The sequence below is a fragment of the Garra rufa genome, chromosome 13 (genome assembly GCF_049309525.1).
Source record: "Garra rufa chromosome 13, GarRuf1.0, whole genome shotgun sequence".
Taxonomy (NCBI): Eukaryota; Metazoa; Chordata; class Actinopteri; order Cypriniformes; family Cyprinidae; genus Garra; species Garra rufa.
In genome coordinates, this window is record NC_133373.1 from 31399042 (window position 1) to 31421514 (window position 22473).

Below are 22473 nucleotides of genomic sequence, written 5' to 3' on the forward strand. Positions count from 1 at the left end.
CTTGTCTGTTTGCATTTTTCTTTTACAGCTCTCTTGATGAACATTAGCACAAGAGCCATGAAACATCCAAGATCATATGGCTTTGTTTGCTCTGAATGGTCTTCCCCTGGCTTCATTGTATTTTGGGAATATCCTGTTTGTGCATTGCAGTGGTTTAGACAAATGTAGTTTTTGTCTGGTCTGACACAAGCCATGCCATCATGCTTCAATAGCAATAGGGGATGCTTTAGGGGTGGTGTATATTGCTTTGGGAGTTTGGGCGTCGTGGGTGCTCACTCTAGCATTAAACACAATTTATCGCCCCATTGCATGTTTATGCAGTATGAAAGTGATTCTCAGGCATGTTTATGTACGTTTGGTACTTATTAATGATTTAATGCTTTCCCCTGTCCTCTCGGAGGGTTTCATATATCACCCCCTGCTAACTACATGGTACTGTGAGCCATGACTTTGCCTTAGGGATTGACAGAGCCCATGGCTTTTTTGTATTCATTTGATATCCTGCCAGCTTGTTTAATAACAGGGGCTGCCATCGCATCTATAAAGGAAACCCCTGTTCAGGACCCCCTTCATTTTGTAAATGTAATTTATTCAGTCTGTTGGGACTCGTCTTATTTATGGCTGTTATTAGCAGGAGCAGTTGTGAGGCACTGGGACTTTCAGATTAAGCAAGATATTAAGGAATTGACCCTTTGCAAAAACCTGCCCCCCTTACAAACAATGCCACTGTCACACTAAACATTATGTTCTGACGCTGTGAAAAATACATCACGGAGCAAAGAGGAAACTGACAACATGCCGATAGACAAGACAGAGCAGGTTACTTCTGTGAAGTCTCAGCTTTAAAATTTAGTCATATTTTAAGAAATTCAAAAAATAACGACAAGTGAAAAAAAAATTTTTTGGTGAGTGAAAAAAAACAAACAAGCGAAAACGTTTTATTTATTTTTTGACGAGTGAAAAAACGACAAGCGTAAAAGTTTTTTTGACAAGTGAAAAAACGTGAAAAAATTACGAGTAAAAAAAATAATATTGACGAGTGAAAAATTACAAGTGAACTTTTTTTTTATGATTCTTTTTTTTGTTTGAATGAAAATAATACTTTTATTTAGCAAGGATGTGTTAAATTGATAAAAAGTGATAAAAATTGATAGTAAAGGCTTATATTGTTAGAATATTTTGAATAAATGCTGTTCTTTTTACCTTTTTATTCATCAAAGAATCAAAGAAAAAAGTATCACAGGTTCCAAAAAATTTTAGGCAGCACAACAGTTTCAGCATTGATAATAAATCAGCATATTAGAATGATTTCTGAAGGATCATGTGACACTGAAGACTGCAGTAATACTTGATGAAAATTCAGCACAGTGTCACAGAAATAAATGATATTTTAAAGTATGTTGAAAAAGTAAATTTCTCAGAATTGTGTGATATAAACTCTCAATTGCAAGAGAAAAACTCTTTAACTTGCAATTACCAGTTTATATCCCACAAATTTGAGAAAAAAGTAAGAATTGTGAGTTTGTATAATGCAATTTGAGAAAAAAATGAATTTAAATATTATTGCAATTTCTAATATTGGTTTCCTTTTTTAACATACTTTAAAATATTATTTATTTCTTTGACGCAGTTATTTTCTCCTCACAATTCTAAATTAATAACTCATTTAACTTAAAAACTTGCAATTCTGGAGAAAAAAGTAAGAATTGCAATTTATATCTCGCACTTCTGCCTTCTTAACTTGCAATTTCCAGTTCCATCTCACAAAAAGTCTAAAGTCTAAATTGTAAGTTTGCATCACACAATTCTGAAAAAGTCAGAAGGATCATGTGACACTGAAGACTGCAGTAATACTTGATGAAAATTCAGCACTGTGTCACAGAAATAAATTATATTTTAAAGTATGTTGAAAAAGTAAATCAATATTAGAAATTGCAATAATATTTCACAATATTAATTTTTTTTCTGTATTTTTGATCAAATAAATACAGCCCTTATGAGCATAAGGCGTTTTTTCAATGACTCCATTGAAAAAAACATTAAAAATTGAACTGATCCCGAACTTTTTTGTGTGTTATATGAATGTTTTACATTTTCTATATTGTATTTTTGTTGTTACAAATATGGTTTAAATTAAGTAAAAAATAAATGAGGTTTGAGTATTAAATTATTTAGACATTGCAATTGTTTGATTTAGACAATTTAATTGTAAAAAAAAAAAAAAAAAAAGTTTTATTTTTGGCCTTTTGCCATTTTTATTCAAAGAGACTATGTAAGAGACAATGTAACCTAACCCTAACCCTAACCTATCTGTAAAAAATTTTTGTAGGCTTTCCAAAGACCACTTTTTTTTAGGATAAATAGAAAGACTGCACTTTACAAAATCTTAAGTTGTTAAAATATAAAGTATAGCATTTGTGTGTGTGTGTGTGTGTGTTTTAGAGGGCTACAAAATGTTGAATGTGTTCATATTGAATGTAAATGTTGAACCTAAACATGACACCTATATTGTAAAGTAGGATTTCATTATGAAGCTTCACTGTTTGCATTAGCATAGCCTCTGCTTCTCAAAGCTGCAGAGACCAGAGCACGTTGGCGATTGTCATAACTGTGCTATTGTGTTAATGCTCTCAATGCCTTATTAGCCTCTCTGGTTACGGCAGAGAAAGGCCATCCTCAGGTCTTCTAGCTCCAGGAGCTGGGACGTGTTCTTCTGGAAGCGGCATTTTTGCGTTGTTACCTCACCGTGGCCGTAAATAATCTCTCTTATGGCTTCCAGATGTCCCCTTGCCAGAGGAGTGGATGTGGGAACACACTCTCAAGGCCTAGTATTCCTCTTTGCATCCTCCTTTGCACACACGCCTGTCCCCAAATACAGCGGGGAGGGCAAATTTACACAAGCACGCGCAGATTCTCACGAGCGCCGTGTCACGCACACCCTTAACCAGTCTGGTAGGAGACACAAAGACGGGACGTGTTTTTCCAGTCCCACAATGCCATTGAGTTTAGTCTGACACTTTCTTTGAAAACCTCAGTATTCGTGTTTTGCATAAATGTTGTCCCTTTGTGCCAGGGTTGATATCTAGCTAAAACTGAAACTAAAACTTGATAGACATAAACTGAAATAAAATATATACTTATTTTAATTTATTTTAGTACTTTGTTACATTTTTAGCATTAATATTTTAAGATTTATTAATGCTATATATTCATATAAAAATAATAAAAATGTTTTTTTTTTTTCACAATAAAATTACTAAAACTTTAGCTAATGAAATCTATTTAAAAAATAGAAGAAGAAAAAAAATTCTGAAAATAACTGGTTTGTACAACCTGGCTAGTACCACCTATTCTTTGAAAGTATCATAAACAGTCATACAGTGAACAGTGTGGTGAAGAAGTTTACATTTACAGCACTTCAGATTACCTCACTCTCATTTGTCATGACAACCGTTGCTATGTTTGGCATGCCCGTGTTGTTTTATTAGGTTTTCAGGTGAGTGATACTGTATAGCTATTGTTCTGCTGCCAGAATTAAACAAGAGAAGCATCACTAAAGCTAATATTGTTAACCCACTGATCCTTGGATACATAGGGCGGAGCTGGCTTCATGATAATGCGCAGGTATCGCATGGATTTCTCCGTGGATGGGCCCCTCGCTCGGTCTAGGTTTATTTGTTTTTACTCTCTAAAGAGGCTTGCAGGTCCCATTATGGTGCGGTTACTAGCGATTCATTCTTGTGGAGTGTTTTATTCCACGCTGTCTGTGGAACAGAGGAGTCTTTTAGGACTCTAGTGGTTGTCGGTTATGAGCGTTATGCCTGATTGTATGCAGTCAGTGGTGTGTGTGACGTATCGCACGACTCCCACTGCAGTGGCACACTTATTTTACCATGTGGCCGCAGCTTACTTGTGTCAAAACTGTTGAAAGTTTCTTAGAGGTCAAGCGTGGCTGATTCTATCCAGGGATGTCTGAGGTTATTTATACCCTGTCTCAGTGGGAAGGCTGGGCGGTACGAATTTGATACATCAAGTCAGAATTTAGCATCTGAATTGTTTTTTTTTATTATTGTGATGCTGTATTTGAAATTTATTAATTTATTTGCTAGAAATATAGCTTGTATTTCCATGCATGCTGGAATATTTCATACATATTATTATTAAGTGTATACAGTCAAGTCCGAAATTATTCATACCCCTGGCAAGTTCTGACTTAAAGTTACTTTTATTCAACCATCAAGTTTTTTTTTTTTTATTAGAAATGACACAGACGTTTTCCAGAAGATTATAAGACGATGTACAAGAGGCATCATTGTGGAAAAAAATATTACTCATCTTTTATTTACATTTGAACAAAAAGTGGCATGTCCAAAATTATTCATACCCTTCTCAATTATCAATAGAAAAGCCCGTGGTACCCAGCGGTGTGCAGTGTCCATTGGACTGTCTGCCTTGAGATGTTGCCACCAGCAGAGCCCAGATTAATCAGGATGGCCTTGGTGGTGATCCTTGCATTCTTTTTTACCTCTCTCACTATCCTCCTGGCCAGCACAGGTGTCACTTTTGGCTTCCGACTACGTCCTCTGAGATTTTTCACAGTGCGGAACGTCTTGTATTTTTTAATAATACTTTGCACTGTAGCCACTGGAACTTCAAAACATTTAGATATGGTCTTATAGCCCTTTCCTGACTTGTGAGCAGCCACAATGCGCAGCCGCAGGTCCTCAGTGAGCTCCTTTGTCTTAGCCATGACTGTCCACAAACCAACAGCAGAGAGCTTCTGTTTTTCACCTGTTGAGTTGATTAAAACAGCTGTTCCCAATGAATCAGGGTAATTAGGATGCTTTAGAACAGTGTTTCTCAACTCCAGTCCTCGGGACCCACTGCTCTGCACATTTTGTATGTCTTCCTCATTTAAGGCACCTGATTTTGATCATCAGCTCATTAGTAGAAAGATTCATGAACTGAACTGAGTGTGTCAGACTCAGAAACATACAAAATGTGCAGAGCAGTGGGTCCCGAGGACTGGAGTTGAGAAACACTGCTTTAGAACAGCTTGGACTATTTGGAATGGTATAAAACTTTGGATTTTCCCAATGACTGTGACAGTTTGCAAAGGGTATGAATAATTTTGGACATCCCACTATTTGTTCAAAAGCTGAGAAATATTTTTTCCACAATGATGCCTCTTGTACATCGTCTTATTATCTTTTGGGAGAAGCCTGTGTCGTTTCCGGTCAAAAAAAAAAAAAAAACTTGCTGGTTATTTAAAGTAACTTTAAGTCAGAATTTGCCAGAGGTATGAATCATTTCGGGCTTGACTGTATTTTTATTAAATTAGTTTTTATTTGATACTGTCACCATAATAAAAAATGACTACCATCATGCTTTAATACTTTGCTCATACTACCTACTCAAGTGTTTACTAAAGAACCTTAGTGAAGCCTGTTTCCACTACTAAGTAAAGAATAAAAAAAGGTAATTGTGACTTTTTATCTCACAATTCTCACTTTTTTCATACAATTGTGAGTTTCTGTCTCACAATTCTGCATTTTTTTCTCAAAATTGTGAGATATACACTTGCAATTACAAGTTATAATGTCTAATTCTGAGGGGGAAAAATAGACCTAATAACATTTATATCCCGCAATTCTGTGAAAAAAAGTCAGATTTTCAAGTTTCTTTCACACAATTCTGAGAAAAAAGTAAGGATTGCAATTTATATCTCACAATTCTGACTTTTTAACTTGCAATTGTGAATTTGTACCTCACAATTCTGAGAAAAAAGTCAGAAATACAGGTTTGTATCTCACAATTCTGAGAAAAAAGTAAGAATTTCAATTTATATCTCACAATTCTGAGGAAAAAAGTAAAAATTGTAAAAAATTTGTTAAAAAAAAAGTAAAAATTGAGTTTTTTCACGCAATTCTGAGAAAGAAGTCAGAATTTCGAGTTTGTATCTCACAATTCTGAGAAAAAGGTCAGAATTACAGGTTAGTGTCTCACAATTCTGAGGAAAAAAAATCAAAATTGCAAGTTTGTATCATGCAAATTCTGAGAAAAAAGTAAGAATTGCAGTTTGTATCTCACAATTCTGAGAAAAAAGTCAGAATTGCAAGTTTTTATCACGCAATTCTTAGACAAAAAGTCAGAATTGACACTTTGTATCCCACAATCTTAAATTGTGAGTTTGTATCATGCAATTCTGACAAAAAAGTAAGAACAGCAATTTATCTCACAATTCTGAGAAAAAAAAAGCCAAAATGCGAGTTTATATCTCACAATTCTGAGAAAAAGTCAAAATTGCAAAGTTGTATCACAAACTTCTGAAAAAAAGTATGAATTCCAATTTATATCTTGTAATTCTGACTTTAACTTGCAATTGCGAGTTTGTATCATGCAGTTCTGAGAAAAAAGGCAAATTTGTATCACGCAATTCTGAGAAAAAAATTAAGAATTAAGAATTCCAAATTAAAAATGAAAAATTCTGACTTTTAAATTTGCAGTTGTGAGTTTATATCACAATTCTGAGAAAAAAGTCAAAATTGCGAGTTCGTTTCTTACAATTCTGAGAAAAAAAGTCCAAAATGCTAGTTTGTGTCATGCAATTCTGAGAAAAAAGTAAGATTTCCAATTTATATCTCACAATTCTGACTTTTTAACTCGCGATTGTAAGTTTGTGTCACACAATTCTGAGAAAATGAATTTATAATTTATATCTTGCAGTTCTGGCTTTTAACTTGCAGTTGCGAGTTTATATTTCACATATCTGAGAAAAAAAGTCAGAACTGCGAGTTTGTATCATGCAATTCTGAGAAAAAAAGTAAGAATTCCAATTTATATCTCACAATTCTGACTTTTTAACTTGTATATAGCGCAATTCTGAAAAAAAAAAGTCAGAATTGAGATAAAAAGTCGCAATTAACTTTTTTCTTTTTTACTCAGTGGCGAAAATGGGCTTCCATAGTTTACACATTGCTGGTATTATAAACATGTTTTTTAGCTGTCAGCAGGGTGTGTGATAGAATAGCTGCTCTGTGATATGTGACTGTGACGACTGTTAGATTAGCAGTGGGTCAGTGCCTGAGAGTAATTACAGTTGTAATGTGGAGCAGTTCTGATGAGACTTAATGACCTGGCTGGGTAATGAAGGCCTGCTGGGACCAAAATGCCTTGGAGCCACCAATTGTACCTTGGTGATCTACCCACTTATTTGCTCTGAAAGACAGATGCTGTAACTTCAACAGATAATGACCCCTTAAATAGAATCAGAATATTGTGTGGTAAACAGTTTATTTTCTCTTAGTTTATATTATTAGACAGTAAAAATATGTAGGTTTTTAGAGGGATAGTTCACCCAAAAATAAAAATTCTGTCATTAATTACTCACCCTCATGTCATTCCAAACCTGTAAGAACTTTGGCCATCTTTACACATTAAGATATTTTTGATGAAATTCAAGAGCTTTCTGACTCTGCATAGACCGCAACGCAACTACCACGTTCAAGGCCCAGAAAGGTAGTAAGAACATTGTTAAAATAGCCATGTGGCATCAGTGGTTCAACTGTAATGTTATGTACACTAACCCTTTAAAATCTTCTAACGAAAATGCAAAGTGCTAAAGTGCTATAGTGTTCTGGATGGTTGTTGTCTTAACCTTTAATAACAACACTTTGTCAAATATTGTGCTGTTTTTAATTATTAGTGTTCAGAATTAAAGCTTTTTATGGTTGGGTTTGTAAAATCAAAACATTGGGTTTGTATTAGCTGTATTTTTGCTTTCCATGTCTAATTCATTTCATTATAACTAACGTTGGGGCCCCAAGATATTTAGACACTTAAACCATTTAAAAATGTACATTGCCTTTATAAAAAATCAAACCAACTTTGTTAATGAAAATTAGCTGAAACACATTTTTTTTGTTAGTAAAACATTTCTAAAAATAGTTTCTTCTACTGTATATACTGACACCTATGTGACTTTTTTGAATTTCTCTCTTCTGCACAATCCAATATTGCTATGGCAACAGAGCCGCCCCACCCTGTGTGCTTGATGCTGATTGGCTGAGAGTTTATGGACTAAACTGTGAGTCTGCAGCAGTGACACTGTGCTCCCATGGAAAAATGCTGCAACAGAACACCTCAGTAAAGTGTACGAGAGCCATGAGATGAGGTTGAACTTAGTAAAAAGATGTTTTAGAAAGGTCAAGCTGCATAGACTCTGATGATGGCAGGTCTGGGTGGCGTGTTACTCTTGTTGAGGATAAACATGGCAGATTTTTATCCTTATCGCACTGCGGTTGAGATCATCCCCTCCTCTGTTCCCATGTTTTTCCACCCAGGGAATAACACATGCACAACATTACTGCAGTAGAAGAATTCATTATTTGACATAATATTTACAAGAAATGGTTTTAAATAATAGTTAATTTGCCCAAAAATTAAAGGATTAGTCCACAAAGTAAAACTTTTCTGATAATTTACTCACCCCCATGTCATCCAAGATGTTCATGTCTTTCATCAGTCGCAAGGAAATTATGTTTTTTGAGGAAAACATTTCAGGATTTCTCTCCATGTAATGGACTTCTATGGTACCCCCGAGTTTGAACTTCCAAAATGCAGCTTCAAAGGGCTCTAAACGATCACAGCCGAGGAAAGAAGGGTCTTATCTAGCAAAACAATCAGTTATTTTCTAAAACAAATCACAATTTATATACTTTTTAACCTCAAATGCTCGTCTTGTCTAGCTCTGTGTGTACTCTGTGTAGAGATTAAAAAGTATATCAATTGTAAATGTTTTTAGAAAATAACCGATCGTTTCGCTAGATAAGACCCTTCTTCCTTGGCTGGGATCATTTAGATCCCTTTGAAGCTGCATTTAAACTGCATTTTGGAAGTTCAAACCATAGGAAGGAGGCACCATAGAAGTCCATTATATGGATAGAAATCCTGAAATGTTTTTCTCAAAAAAAAAAAAAAATCATTTATTTGCGACTGAAGAAAGAAAGACATGAACATTGAGTACATTATCTGTCAATTTTTGTTCTGAAAGTGAACTACTCCTTTAATAACTGTTCCAAAATTTTTAAAAGAAGTCTCTTATGCTCATCAAGATGGCATTTATTATTATTGTTCAAAAACTTTCTATTGTAAAATGTATTTGATTTATTTTGATCAATTCAGTTTATCTTTGTTGAATAAAAAGTATTCTTTTTTAAATCTTTCTGAACTTAATGTTTTGACAGTTTTTTTTATTTGTATTATTATTTGTTAGTTCAGTGATACTGATTTTGTCCACTTTCTTTAATTTTTTTTTTCAGCCAAGCCTTTCACATCCAAGGTGAAACAGATGCGCTTGCGCAAGGAAGATTTCGAGATCCTGAAGGTGATTGGACGGGGAGCATTTGGAGAGGTATCTATAGTTTTTTTTTTTAAATCCCATAACAGCCCCTTTGCTTTATTTAATGAGTTATTATACTGCTTTGCCATAAGCACAGGTATGTTGCAGAGTAAGGACATTCTTCATGCAGTACTTTTGAGAGCCCGAGGCAGTTGATGTTCCTTTGTAATGACAGATGTGTGATGTAGTCACTGGGGAATGTGTGGTGTACAGGTAGGCCAGGAAACCAGCACTATTAGGTTACTTAGTGAGGCCTGGCTGTTCAGAATGGCCCGTGAAGTGGGAACATTGGATAGAAGCCATGTTTTAAAACCCTAGCAAATGGTTTATGGATTTTTTATTCAGGTTTTATTTCACAGTGACTGAGAAAACAGCTGGACGTTTCCAAGTCGAGTTGAAGGAATAGTTCATCCAAAAATGAAAACCCTGTCATTGTTTACTTACCCTTTTCATAACTAGTGCAACTCCCTTTCTTCAGTGGAATACAAAAGTTAATATTTGAGGAATATCTTTGCCGCTCTGATGTGAACTATTACATATAAGTCGTAGACTATTTTTAGGATCATTTTATGGTATTTTTTTGAAGATTGAAAGCTTTGGTTCACATTCAAATAGTAACCAGCATATTATTCAAAGTTTCTCCATTTGTTTTTCACTGAAATTTTTCAAGTAGTGAAATACATTAACAACTGTGTCTGCAAATAGACCGTTTAAACTTTATCCACAGTTAGGTTTGAGTTATAAAAATGGCAGCACATTTATTAGATTGGGTGGATGGAAATACATCAAAGATCCTTGCGATTAAAGTAGTTTAAAAGGGCAATATGTGTCAGGCCCTCGGTTTTTCTACACTTGTCTGGTGAGCCCTGATTCATCTGCACCCTCCTCAATGGGAGTGCTTTCCTCTGACACACCACTTGACAGGGTTTCCGGCCTAGCGTCTGCTCACTTCAGTCCAGCTGGAAGCAACCGCTCATGGAAAGCTAGCAGAAAGTCTGTTCTGCTTGATGTAAGCCTGTTTCCAAAATAAGAAAGGAAGCCATGCAGCTGTGGGAAAATGTGTGAAGGAAAGGATTGAGGATCAGTCAAACACTTTCATCTCCTGATAGATCAGGATAGGCTTGGGCGAGCAGAAGAAGGGCAGATGAGATGACATCATTTTCTGTGGAGACTTCTGAGCCAGTAGCTACTACTGAATTTCGACTGAAAAAAAGTTAAATAAATAATCTAGTCTCATAAATAAAAGACTATTTAAGTACTGAGACATGCAGCACTTTCACAGAAATGTAGGGCTGCCCTCGACTAAAGATTTTTCTGGTCGACTAGTAGTTGTTAATTTTAAGCATTAGTCAAGAATTAGTCGCATGTTTAATGGTGTACCATATAAACAGGGTTGCCAAGTTTTTACGACAAAACCTGCCCAATTGCTACTCAAAACTAGGCCAAAAGTAGCCCAATCGTGTTGCGTTCCGGGGGGTAAAATAAACGTTTTTTGGCGGGGTTCCCATAGTAAAATTAGCATTTCAGGGGCTAAATATTACGTTATTGTAGTCACTTTTACCGTGGACATAAAAAAACAACCCGCTGCAACAGTGGTAAAGTAGCTCAATTCAGCGAAAAAAACGCGTACTTGGCAACACTGCATATAAATCAAAATAATTTATATGCAGCTTTTAATTGCCTACATAGCCTAATAAGCGCTCAAGTGCATGCAAAAAATGCTTGTCACAGCGCACCAGCAGATATAACAATTATGTCAGTGAAATTTGTCAGGGAAAAGCAGCAAGGAGACTGCATTAATGTTTAAATAGTTTATTGATAATCTTGTGCTTCCTTTGTTTTCGTCTTAAGAGATGAAGTCAGCAACACTGCAAGTTTCATACGGATTACATAATCTGAGAATGTTTGTTTTCTATTTGAATTGGTTCATTTAAAAGTAAATATTTCACTCTCTATAGATATATTTTCATGTCTGTAAGGCAAGTAAACACAGAGTTCACAGAGAGAGCGCATCCTGTTGGCTTTATTATTTTACAAAACCAAAACGTTTCGTTGTTATTCCAAGTGCACACAAATAAACATAGAGTCTTTACAGATTCAGAAGATGTTACATTGACCTCTATGACCAAAAATGACAGAGTATTTTATAAGCAACCGTACTGGCGCCTTCATTTGTCATGCAGGAAGCGTGCTACTATTTAGCTTCCACACTCCGCACAGACACTTGAATAGTGCTCATTTTTCTAGGTTAACTTTAGATTGAGCTGCCATGTAAAGTTGATACTATTTACATATTTTAGATGAAAAGCTATATTTGAGGTTGATGAATGATAGGTAAGTGAACACTGTGAACAGAACCACACATTTCAATAAGAGTGCTGCATGTCTCAGTAGTTTTACTGGTTTTTATTTATGAGTTGATGTGTAGGATGCAGAAAGGGTCATCTCTGAAGATGTCATCATGTACTTGATGGAAAGCGAAGAGCCCAAAGATCTTTGAAGGAGAGTCTTCTGTTATCCAAGTCAGAGCCAAGGACAGTGTGCTCCTTACTGATCAAGTGACTGAACATTGCCAGAACATTGTTATGTTCTCTGATCATCATTTAATAAAGTGAAGACATCACACGCCTAACTGGGCTTATTGTTTAATATTTCCTCTTGGAGGCAGATGCTAGATAAGATCATTAGGTTACCTTCCTAGGATTTCATTGCATTTGAAGGCATGTGTTTTTATTTGTACTTGAACTTTACTGTTTGTAGTCTCACAGAGATTGAATTTGCAGCATATTGTTACAAATAAGTGCCCCATATAGACAGGAATAGACTGTCTGACTGATATTAATAAAGTTAAAAAATGACTTTGAAATTTATGTTTATCAAAGAATTCTAAAAAAAGTAGCATGGTTTCCACAAAAATACTAAGCTGTACTTCTCTTCTATGAATGCTAAAGGCAGCACTTTTAACAAGCAAGCTGAGTAACACTTTTGTGTAAATCCTAATAAAATCACTGTTTTCAGATCAAATTATGTTTAAAGGGTTAGTTCACCCAAAAATGAAAATTTTGTCATTAATTACTCATCCACCTCATTCCAAATCCACAAGACCTTTATTCATCTTCAGAACAAAAATATATATTTTAATGAAATCCGAGAGCTTTCTGACCCTGCATAGACAGCAATGCAATTGACACGTTGACTAGGGATGCACCGATCATGATTTTTCATGGCCGATTCCGATTTTTTACAAGCAAGCTGGCCGATTCCGATACCGATTTCCGATTTTTTCAAAAACAAGAAGTTATGCAAGTAAACAACATAAACAACATGTTTATTTAGTATTTAACAGGCCAAACTGGCTTTGGCTTTTGAATCAATAGCATCTGACATCTGAAATTAAATAAATAAAAAAATATTAAATTAAATACAGTTTAATAAGTAAAACATGCGTTTAGTAAAGTAAAACAGTAAGCCAACAGGCATTTTAGTGTAAAATAATAATAATCATTCTTAACAGAACAGACTTTTATTTTTGGCTTTTCAAAAGTAAAGTAATGCTTGTTTTTTTTTTTTTACAAAAAGAAGCATCTCAGCTTTGTCACAAGTGAGTCTGTTTCTTTTTTCATCTATCACGTGAGAAGCTGAGCTGAACAAACGTTCGCTGTCTGCACTTGTGCAGGGCGAGGACAGGTACGCTCGCGCAACTTCAGCGAGCACAGGAAAGCGGCTGTCCTTTGCAGACATTGCAGATTGCAATCTTCACGTCCTGCTCACAGATTTCGAAAAACCTCCACACAAATTTCGAAAAACCTCCACACAAGTGACATGTTTCTGAATGAATCAAATGCCGTAGCCCGCGTACACACTTTCGGAAAAAAAGCGGCCGGGATAAAAACGAAAACGATTTATGGCCGGTCAACCGGTGCATCCCTAACGTTGACACATTTAAGACCCAGAAAGGTGGTAAGGACATTGTTAAAATAGTCCATGTGACATCTGTTCAACCGTAATTTTACGAAGCTACAAGAATAATTTTTGTGCACAAAGAAAACTAAATGACACATGGAGTATTTTAACAATGTCCTTACTACCTTTCTGGGCCTTGAATGTGTCAGTTGCTGTCTATGCAGGGTCAGAAAGCTCTCGGATTTCATCAAAAATATCTTTTTTTGTTCTGAAGATGAACGAAGGTCCTACGGGGTTGGATTGACATGAGGGTGAGTAATTAATGACAGAATTTTTATTTTTGGGTGAACTATCCCTTTAAAATCACATTAGGACTGATGTTCTTGCCACAGCACATCGGCAGATAAACCAATTATGTCAGGGAAATTTGTCAGGGAAAAACAGCAAGGAGACTGCATTAACGTTTTAATAATTTATTGATAATCTAGTGCTTTCTTTGTTTTCGTTTTAAGAGATGAAGTCGGCGACTTCAGTTGTCATATGGGTTACATAATCTGAGAATATTTGTTTTCTATTTGAATTGGTTCATTTAAAAGTAAAATTTCACTCTCTATAGATATATTTTTTCATGTCTGTAAGGTAGAGCTGGGCGATATGGCCTAAAAATAAAATCCCCGATTTTTTCACAAAAAAATCCGATTTACGATTTAAATCGATTTTTTTCCCCCTACTACTTTTAGCATGTAAAGAAACCCCAGCTTTTCCACAACATATGGGCACCATATATTTTGCAGTATACATTGCAACTGCATCAGTGATCGCTTTCCACCAGGCCCCATTCTTATCATACCAGACACAGTAAATGTTTGTAAGACAAATAAATATGAGATGGGAGGAAAATATATATTTCCATGCTTTTCTCTTGCACTTATATCGTATACAAAAATATATACAATTTTGAACACAGAAATATTAAATGATTTAAATAACTGAAACGATCTGCCAGCAGGTGGTGGTAAGACACTGATTTAATTACTGAATCATATCATTCATTTGATTCGTTCGAACGGATGGTTCATTCAGTAATAAAGCAAGTGACTCTTTATGAATAGGAAATTGAATCATTTCACAAGATTGCTTTTAAAACGCACGTTCATTCTTAAACGAAACACCGCTGTGTTTGAGTGGAGATGTGCAGCGGCTCAGCTGTGACTTGTTTCAGACCACTTTTGACAACGAAATAGAGCAAAATCAGGCAATAGTGTTATAGTCAGACAATGTAAGTCACTTAATAATAACTTCTTGTTTATTTAACTGTTATAATAAATCAATATCTCGTTTACAAACTCCCTTAAAAATGATTAAAAGCTGTCACTCATCTTAGTTCGCAATATCACAAAGCTCTATTATAATAAACGAAGCTACTGCCCATTCAGTCTCTTATTTACACTCTCTACACTTGAGATACATTAGTCAACGTGCAAAACACAGAAACCTTTGACGCTCCACTCAGCGCAAATACAAATATTCTTTTTAGTCGCACCATTGAGAAATTAGGTCGCACTCTAGAGCCCTGATATGCAAATAATTCGCCATTGTCTTCAATCATTTTTCTACTCTGTTTATGTGGTAAGTGAAATTGTATGTACTGTAATGTAACAGGCTAACTTGCTAGCAAGCAGCTAATCATGTACCCTTAGTGACGTTATTTGTTTTCCGTTCTGAATACAGCGGTTAATTAGGCGCGCCATCATGTGGTCGGACAATATTGCCTCTTAATCATTCTGCCATTGGTGCAATTACAATGTATCTAATATTTTTATTAAAAAATCGCGATACCTCGATTTAATAAAAAATTAAATCGTCTTAAAACGTAAATTCGAATTAATCGGAAAAATCGAAAGAATCGCCCAGCCCTACTGTAAGGCAGAGTTCACAGAGACCAAGACAGCAGAAAGAGCATCCTGTTTGCTTTAATTATTTTACAAAAGCGCAATGTTTCGTTGTTATTCTAAATGCACACAAATAAACGAACTTTGCAGATTCGAAAGATGTGTTACTTTTACCTCTATGATCAAAAATGACGTATGATGAAAAAAAGAGTATTTTAAGAGCAAGTGACCGCACTGTTTCAAGACTGATGTTCTTGTCTTCCTTACAGGTTGCAGTAGTAAAGGTGAAAAATACAGACAAAGTATTTGCCATGAAGATTCTAAACAAATGGGAAATGCTCAAAAGGGCTGAGGTGAGCTGATGTTTTTAGACATCTCTTCATCAGATTTTCTCCAAACCGAACTGCTTTAGCTGCAAATAGCAGTAATGGTTTTCACAAGACTGATTTTTATATAATGTGCAAATCTTGATCCAGTTAGCATCAGGCTTTACCATTCAGCTGATGCAGCCGTTTCCCCTGTATCCCTGGCGTGTCATTCTTTAGCTTTTTAGGAGAGTGTTACTCACTCTGTCTTCACCCATTACATGAGAAACAACTTAAAAACAAACAGTCTTTGCTGTATATGATTCAGAAACCATTCCTTACAGTGAAAATAGACCCCTTGCTTGGAGTCATTCTAACTATGTGGGGTACATTTTTGAACGCTGACTTTAAAAAGTGGTTTTCCTTTGACATGAACCCCCTTTTTTCTTTCATAGACGGCATGTTTTAGGGAGGAACGGGATGTGCTGGTGAACGGGGACTGTCAGTGGATCACAACGTTACACTATGCTTTCCAGGATGAGAACAACTTGGTGTGTGAGAACTCTCAGGCTCACATTGAGTCTGATTCACATTCATATAATAAAGTGCAAAGGGGAGATAATGTAATGATCATTAATCACTGCTTACAAAGTTTCAAGGGACACTGTTTTATAGCAGACTATATATTTATCTGTGCCGTGCTGTATATAGCGTGACTGAAGAAGAGGGCTCTAGTTTGAATTATTTTGAGTTCAGCTTCATGAGTGGGAGTGGGAGGGAATGAAAGAGAGCGATAAAAAGGTTTTAGATGAAAGAATGTCATGGATGATTGAGATGGGATGGGTTAATCCAAGGGTAAAGGGAATTTATAAGATGTAGACTGCCTGTGATTGATATCTTTGTTTCTCATTATTTTTGCTTCTTCGTTTCTCTTATTTCTGTCTTATTCACTTCCTGATTTTCTCTCCTCCCAGTACCTGGTGATGGACTACTATGTAGGGGGAGATCTGTTGACTCTTCTCAGTAAATTTGAAGATCGTTTGCCTGAGGACATGGCCAAGTTCTATCTGGCCGAGATGGTCTTGGCTATTGACTCTGTGCATCAGCTACATTATGTTCACAGGTGGGTCTTGACTTTTTAAACTAGGGTTAAAAATTTGACTGAATTAAATACATTGATTACTCAAATTAATGGCATACAGTTGAAGCCAAAAGTTTACATACACCTAGCAGAATGTGCAAAATGTTAATTATTTTACCAACATAAGAGGGATCATAAAAATGCATGTTATTTTTGATTTAATACGGACCTGAATAAGATATTTCACATAAAATAAGTTTTCATAAGGTCCACAAGAGAAAATAATAGTTTATAATCATTTATAAAAATTACCCTGTTCAGAAGTTCGCATATGCTTGATTCTTTATACTGTGTTGTTACCTAAATGATCCACAGCTGTTTTTTTTGTTTATTGATAGATGTTCATGAGTCCCTTGTTTGTCCTTAGCAGTTAAACTGCCCACTTTTCTTCAGAAAAATCCTTCAAGTCCCCCAAATTCTTTGGTTTTTCATCATTTTTGTGTATTTGAACCATTTCCAACAATGACTGTATGATTTTGAGATCCATCTTTTTACACTGACGACAACTGAAAGACTCATATGCAATTATTACAGAATAAAACGGGGAAGGCGGGCTTTTTGAATTTGAAGATCAGGGTACATTTTTCTTATTTTGTCTGCTGGGAAAGTGTCTTCTGAAGGGCAGTGCTAAATGAAAAAACTATGATATTTAGGTAAAATAAGAAAAATGTACACATCTTCATTCTGTTCAAAAGTTTACACCCCTGGCTCTTAATGCATTGTGTTTCCTTCTGAAGCATCAGTGAGCGTTTGAACCTTCTGTAATAGTTGCATATGAGTCCCTTAGTTGTCCTCAGTGTGAAAAGATGGATCTCAAAATCATACAGTCATTGTTGGAAAGGTTTCAAATTCTGTTTATTGAAAATACACACTTTTTTGATGACATTTAAAAGCAGATGCCATGTTAACCAGCCAAAAACGTAATATATTGTTTGAAACCAGGTGTTTGGGTGAGATGTATTAAATGGTTCATCCTTATTTTGCCAAGACCCTGTTTTCTAGCTAATACAGGTAGTATTAATAGGAGGGACATGCTCTGATTGGACGAAAATCTGTGTAGTACAGCATGAGTCATCAGTATTTTTTTTTCTGTTTTTACTGCTTAAAGTTAGTGGCTGCTGGAAATTCAGTTTTGCTATCACAAGAATACATTACATTTTAAAATATATTAAAATTATAATAGTATTTCTTCCCATTAAAAAATCGTATCCAAACTTTTGAATGGTAGTCTATTTTAGCATATAGATGACCTCAAAACTAATATACATGATTAAAAGTCACAAAATTCCCATTTTTTGAATCAGCTAAGCATCCATGAAATCAAAGCAAGAGCAATGAGTCTGAAAAAGTCTGTTTAGTCTGAGGCCAGGCTGAATCTGAACCCATCTTCGGTTATCGCACAGGAAGTGTCAACATTTGCATACTGACAGGCACCAGTTGCAAAGAGCCCTTACTGTGATGAATGTGTTTGTACTGGGACTTTGGGTGTGCTTCAACAGTCCCACCAAACACATCGTTTGGGTACAAACACACACTTTCTGTAATGTACTTGTGTTGTCTTCCTCACAAACTTCTATGCAGCTCTTTTAGTCGCTGCTTTTGGGACACCCAGAGGTACAGGCAGGGGAAAGTTAAAGGCAGTAATCATGGGGTTAGAGGTGTGGTCAACTCTCCTCTCGTGAGAGTTTGGCACGCCTGGTTTGTGGAGGGTGGGGACAGAGTGGATTGGTCTCCAGGGATAGGGTTGGCGTGGGTGTGTTTTTGTATGAGCAAGCCGTGTTAAAGGGTGTGCGTTTGGGAATATGCGCATCTGTATGTTTGAGGGTGGATGTACTGTGTGAAAATAGTTGAAAGACACCACAGTTTGTGCGAATGCACAGTGATGGGTTTGTAATAATAGTGTACCATCTAAAAAACTTGATTTGAAAGGAAATTTAACTCAAAATGTGAATATCTATCATTATTTAATCACTCTCATGTCATTACAAACTTGTATGACTTTCTTTTTTTCTGTGGACATAAAAGGAGATGATTAGCACAGGGTTCGTACAAGGTGCTTAAAGTGCTTTAATTTGACTTTTTGAAATTTAAGGCCTGGAAAACCCTTAAAAATAGCAATATTCTTAAGGAGGTACAATTCTGAAAAAAAAAATCAGAGTTGCGAGTTTGTATCACACAATTCTGAAAAAAAAAATCACTTTTTTCCTTTTAAAACAATTAAAACATGCTTTCAAACTATAAAAAAAGCCAAAAAAGCTCTATCAAAATAATCAGTACTAAAGTAATTTTAGAAAAAAGCAAATTGTGATTTTAAAATGTGATTTAAAAAGAAGAGCTCCAGGTTTTGTGCTTGTTTGTAGGGCTGTGCAATTTGGCCAAAAATGTTGTGATTTATAATAATACTACAGTGTACTATACTGTAGTATACTATAATAAAAAGTTATATTTGATTTTGTTGCATAGAACAAAACATTTTTTTAGTTAATTTAAAAAGTCTTACAAAATTACTCTATATTATTTAAATTATTTTTAATAAATAATTAATACAAAGCATTTCGGTTTCGGGTTTTGGCCAAGCGTATCCAGAATTTTTTTCAGTTTCAGCCCAGAATTTTCATTGCGGTGCATCCCTAATAATAATAATAATTTTTATTATTATTAATCATGATAAATAAAAATATTGAACAACAAGAAATATTACTATTTTCATATAGTAAAATCAACTATTTAATGATCTATATTATTATATTATATTATATTATATTATATTATATTATATTATATTATATTATATTATATTATATTATATTATTTTTAATTTGACTCTAAAACATGCAGTACATTTATTTAATTAAATCACAGCTTTTGCAGTTTAATAATCACACTGAACCATATTGCGATATTTTGTTTACATTCTAGTTGACACAACTCTAAATTTTATCTATTTTAAGTTGTATGACCGCATTGACATCAAACTTGACATGATGCATCTTCCATGTAAGAAAAATTTAGAACCACATGGCAAGGAATGTTTATTTTTGAGTGAACTATGCCTTTAAATAGATTTATTAAATCTCAAACTACTTAAATCTCTTCATTAACTCACAATTACATTTTAAGTGCAGCTTTCACACTTTGTTTCAAGTCTCCAGATTACATTAGTCGGCTCCTGCCCCGAAAGCTCCTTCCAGGAAAAGCTTGGAGCTCTTGCTTTCACCCAGCCCTCATTAGACTAAGAGGGCAAGCTGTTGTGTTAAAGTGGAGGATTTTTAGAGCCTGTGCTCGTAAGTGGTGTTAAGTGCCCGGTTCCTCTCGGCCAGATATTTGCATAGGGTGCGCTCCGATCCTTCCAATGAAGAGGACCAGCCCATGTCACAGCCAAAAAGCCAACCGGCCGCACTAGCATCTTTGTCTTTTTAATGCATAAAGACCATTGCATTATACTCTGTTATTGATCAGGACCATACGTGTGTCCTGCTATTGATCAAAGCCATGTGTGCGATGTCTCAGCTGATTTCTAAAGAAGCTGGAATTTCATTCGCCACCAAGACATGGCTCGTCGCACCTCAAAAGTCAAGAGGGAATCTCTTGTTACCTGTAAAGGTCCTTCATCAAAGAAAAAGATGCACAGTCGTTGCCTGAGGATAAAGCCACATTCATCTGAAACGGCACAGGTGATTGGGTGACCTCATAAAGAGCTTTGTTTGGCGACATCGACGGCAGTCTTAGTTCTTGTCAAACAGCTTTTTTTCTAAACAAGGCCTTGACCTACAAGTAGAAGTTTCCGCATACTCTACTCTTCGAATTTTTCTTTTTTTTTTTTTAGAAATAATGGGTTGAGCTCAGTGCTCGAGTGAAAAAAAGGACCAAATGAATTGCTGAAATGTATCCAACGCTCCCATACAATGAGTCCCACCCCCTTCTCTTTCTTCCTGTCTATAGCTGACCAGCTCTCCCTGTGGTAGGCATGAGGCCTTGGCCAGATGGTGCTCACAGATGGTTATTGTGGTCTTAAAGCGGGATTACCTCCCTCGGCTCGCAGTCCGCTGCTCCTTAAGACAGCAGCCCGGGACAGAGCCACCCAATTATCACCTACATTGCAACCCCTGCTGACTAGACCGGACCCCTTAATGCACCATTACAAAGTGAATGGCTTTTAGCCTAGTAGGAGGCACGCGGCCAGGTTAACCAAATCTAACACAAATTTTAGCCAAGTTTAAAAATAAGCTTAGCAGTGATTGGGGTCTTTATACACATCGTCAATGGCTGTGTCATGAATATTTCCGCGTTATCTGTGGTAAAAACCTTGTTAGCCCATAGTGTTAATCTATGGACTCTGTTGAGCATATTTGTTTGGCTCAGAGTTTCTCTACTGCTTTAATTGGTTTAGCATGTCCTCCATTGCTTTCTGCTGTTTGCTCTGTGGCACAGGAGTGTGACGGTGAGAATGGCCCAATCAAGCCAAAACCCTCTTAGAAAAAAACGTTAAAGACCTCAGTGACAGATTTAGCAAAATGAGGGGACTGCTTGGTCTAGATTAGAAAATTGAGAGAAAACAGAGAGATCTGTGCTGTGCATTGGGTTCGGTTTGGCTATTGAAAAATATAAATGTGTTTATAAATATGTTCATTAACATAACATCAAATTAATCTAATTAATTGTGTGCCCAGAGCTGTACATCAATTCTGTAATGATTTTCCTTTCTGAACAGTTAATGCATCAATTGCGGTATTTGTTGACATTGTGTAAACAATGCTTTCATCTGCCCACAAAAATGGAATAATAATGGCTCTGAATTATTAAATTCATTTGGGTGCTTTTATACACACTGCTGTTTAAAGGTTTGGAGTATTAGTACGATTTTTAAAGTTTTTTAAAGAAATCTTTTCTGCTCATCAAGGCTGCTTTTATTTGATTAAAAATACTGAAAAAACTGTAATATTTTGAAATATTATTGCAGTTTTAAAATTGTGGTTTTCTATTTTAATATACTTTAAAAGCCCACTAAGTAACTTTTTTACCTTAAATAATGTTTCCGAACTCATGTCAGTGGTTCATCAACTCATAACAGGGTGAAACGGCACTTTCGTATTCGCTTTGCGACCTCTATCGCCATAACAGCACTATGTAAGTTTGGGTCGTCGGGTCGCGGTTTTGTAGTTCAAATGATACTACAAATGCGACTTGCTTCACGGCAGGCTTCACAAAAGGTTTTAAATACTTTTATAAAGTCATACAACATACTCTACCTTGTCACTGGACATCGTTATTTCCAAAGCCGGTCCTGGATAGCCTTTCAAACAAATAACGTGCATGTGACACGACTGTAAGGCTAAATTATTTACGACAGCGGAAATGGACAATTCCGCTTCTAACCTGTAGAGGGAGCATTGAGGTTACTTAGTGTTGCTTTAAAATAGAATTTATTCCTGTGATGCAAAGCTGAATTTTCAGCATCCTTCCTAATATGCTGATTTGTGCTGCTTAATATTTTTTTGGAAACTGTGATACTTTTTTCAGGATTCTTTGATCAATAAAATGTTAAAAGAGCAGCATTTATTTACAATAGAAATCTTTTGTAACAATATTCACTACCGTTCAAAGATTGGGTTCAGTAAAAAAAATTCTTTCTTTCTTCGAAAGAAATTATACTTTTATTCAGCAAGGATGTGTTAAATTGATAAAAAGTGATAGTAAAAACTGAAAAAAGAAAAAAAAATTTTTTTTAAATAAATGCTGTTCTTTTTTAGCTTTATTAAAGAATCCTTAAAGTATCACAGGTACCAAAAAAATATTAAGCAGCCACAACTGTTCCACATTGATAATAAATCA

The 22473-nt window shown here is 35.6% G+C and overlaps 1 protein-coding gene across 1 annotated transcript in view; it reads left to right on the forward strand.

The window, feature by feature from the left end:
• Nucleotides 1–22473, forward strand: part of cdc42bpab (CDC42 binding protein kinase alpha (DMPK-like) b) — a 77563-nt gene that overhangs the window by 16854 nt on the left and 38236 nt on the right. The window contains exons 2-5 of the mRNA XM_073852767.1: nucleotides 9321–9412; nucleotides 15465–15548; nucleotides 15956–16051; nucleotides 16475–16623. Coding sequence (XP_073708868.1) covers nucleotides 9321–9412; nucleotides 15465–15548; nucleotides 15956–16051; nucleotides 16475–16623 — 421 coding nt within the window. The remainder of the gene's footprint in view (nucleotides 1–9320; nucleotides 9413–15464; nucleotides 15549–15955; nucleotides 16052–16474; nucleotides 16624–22473) is intronic.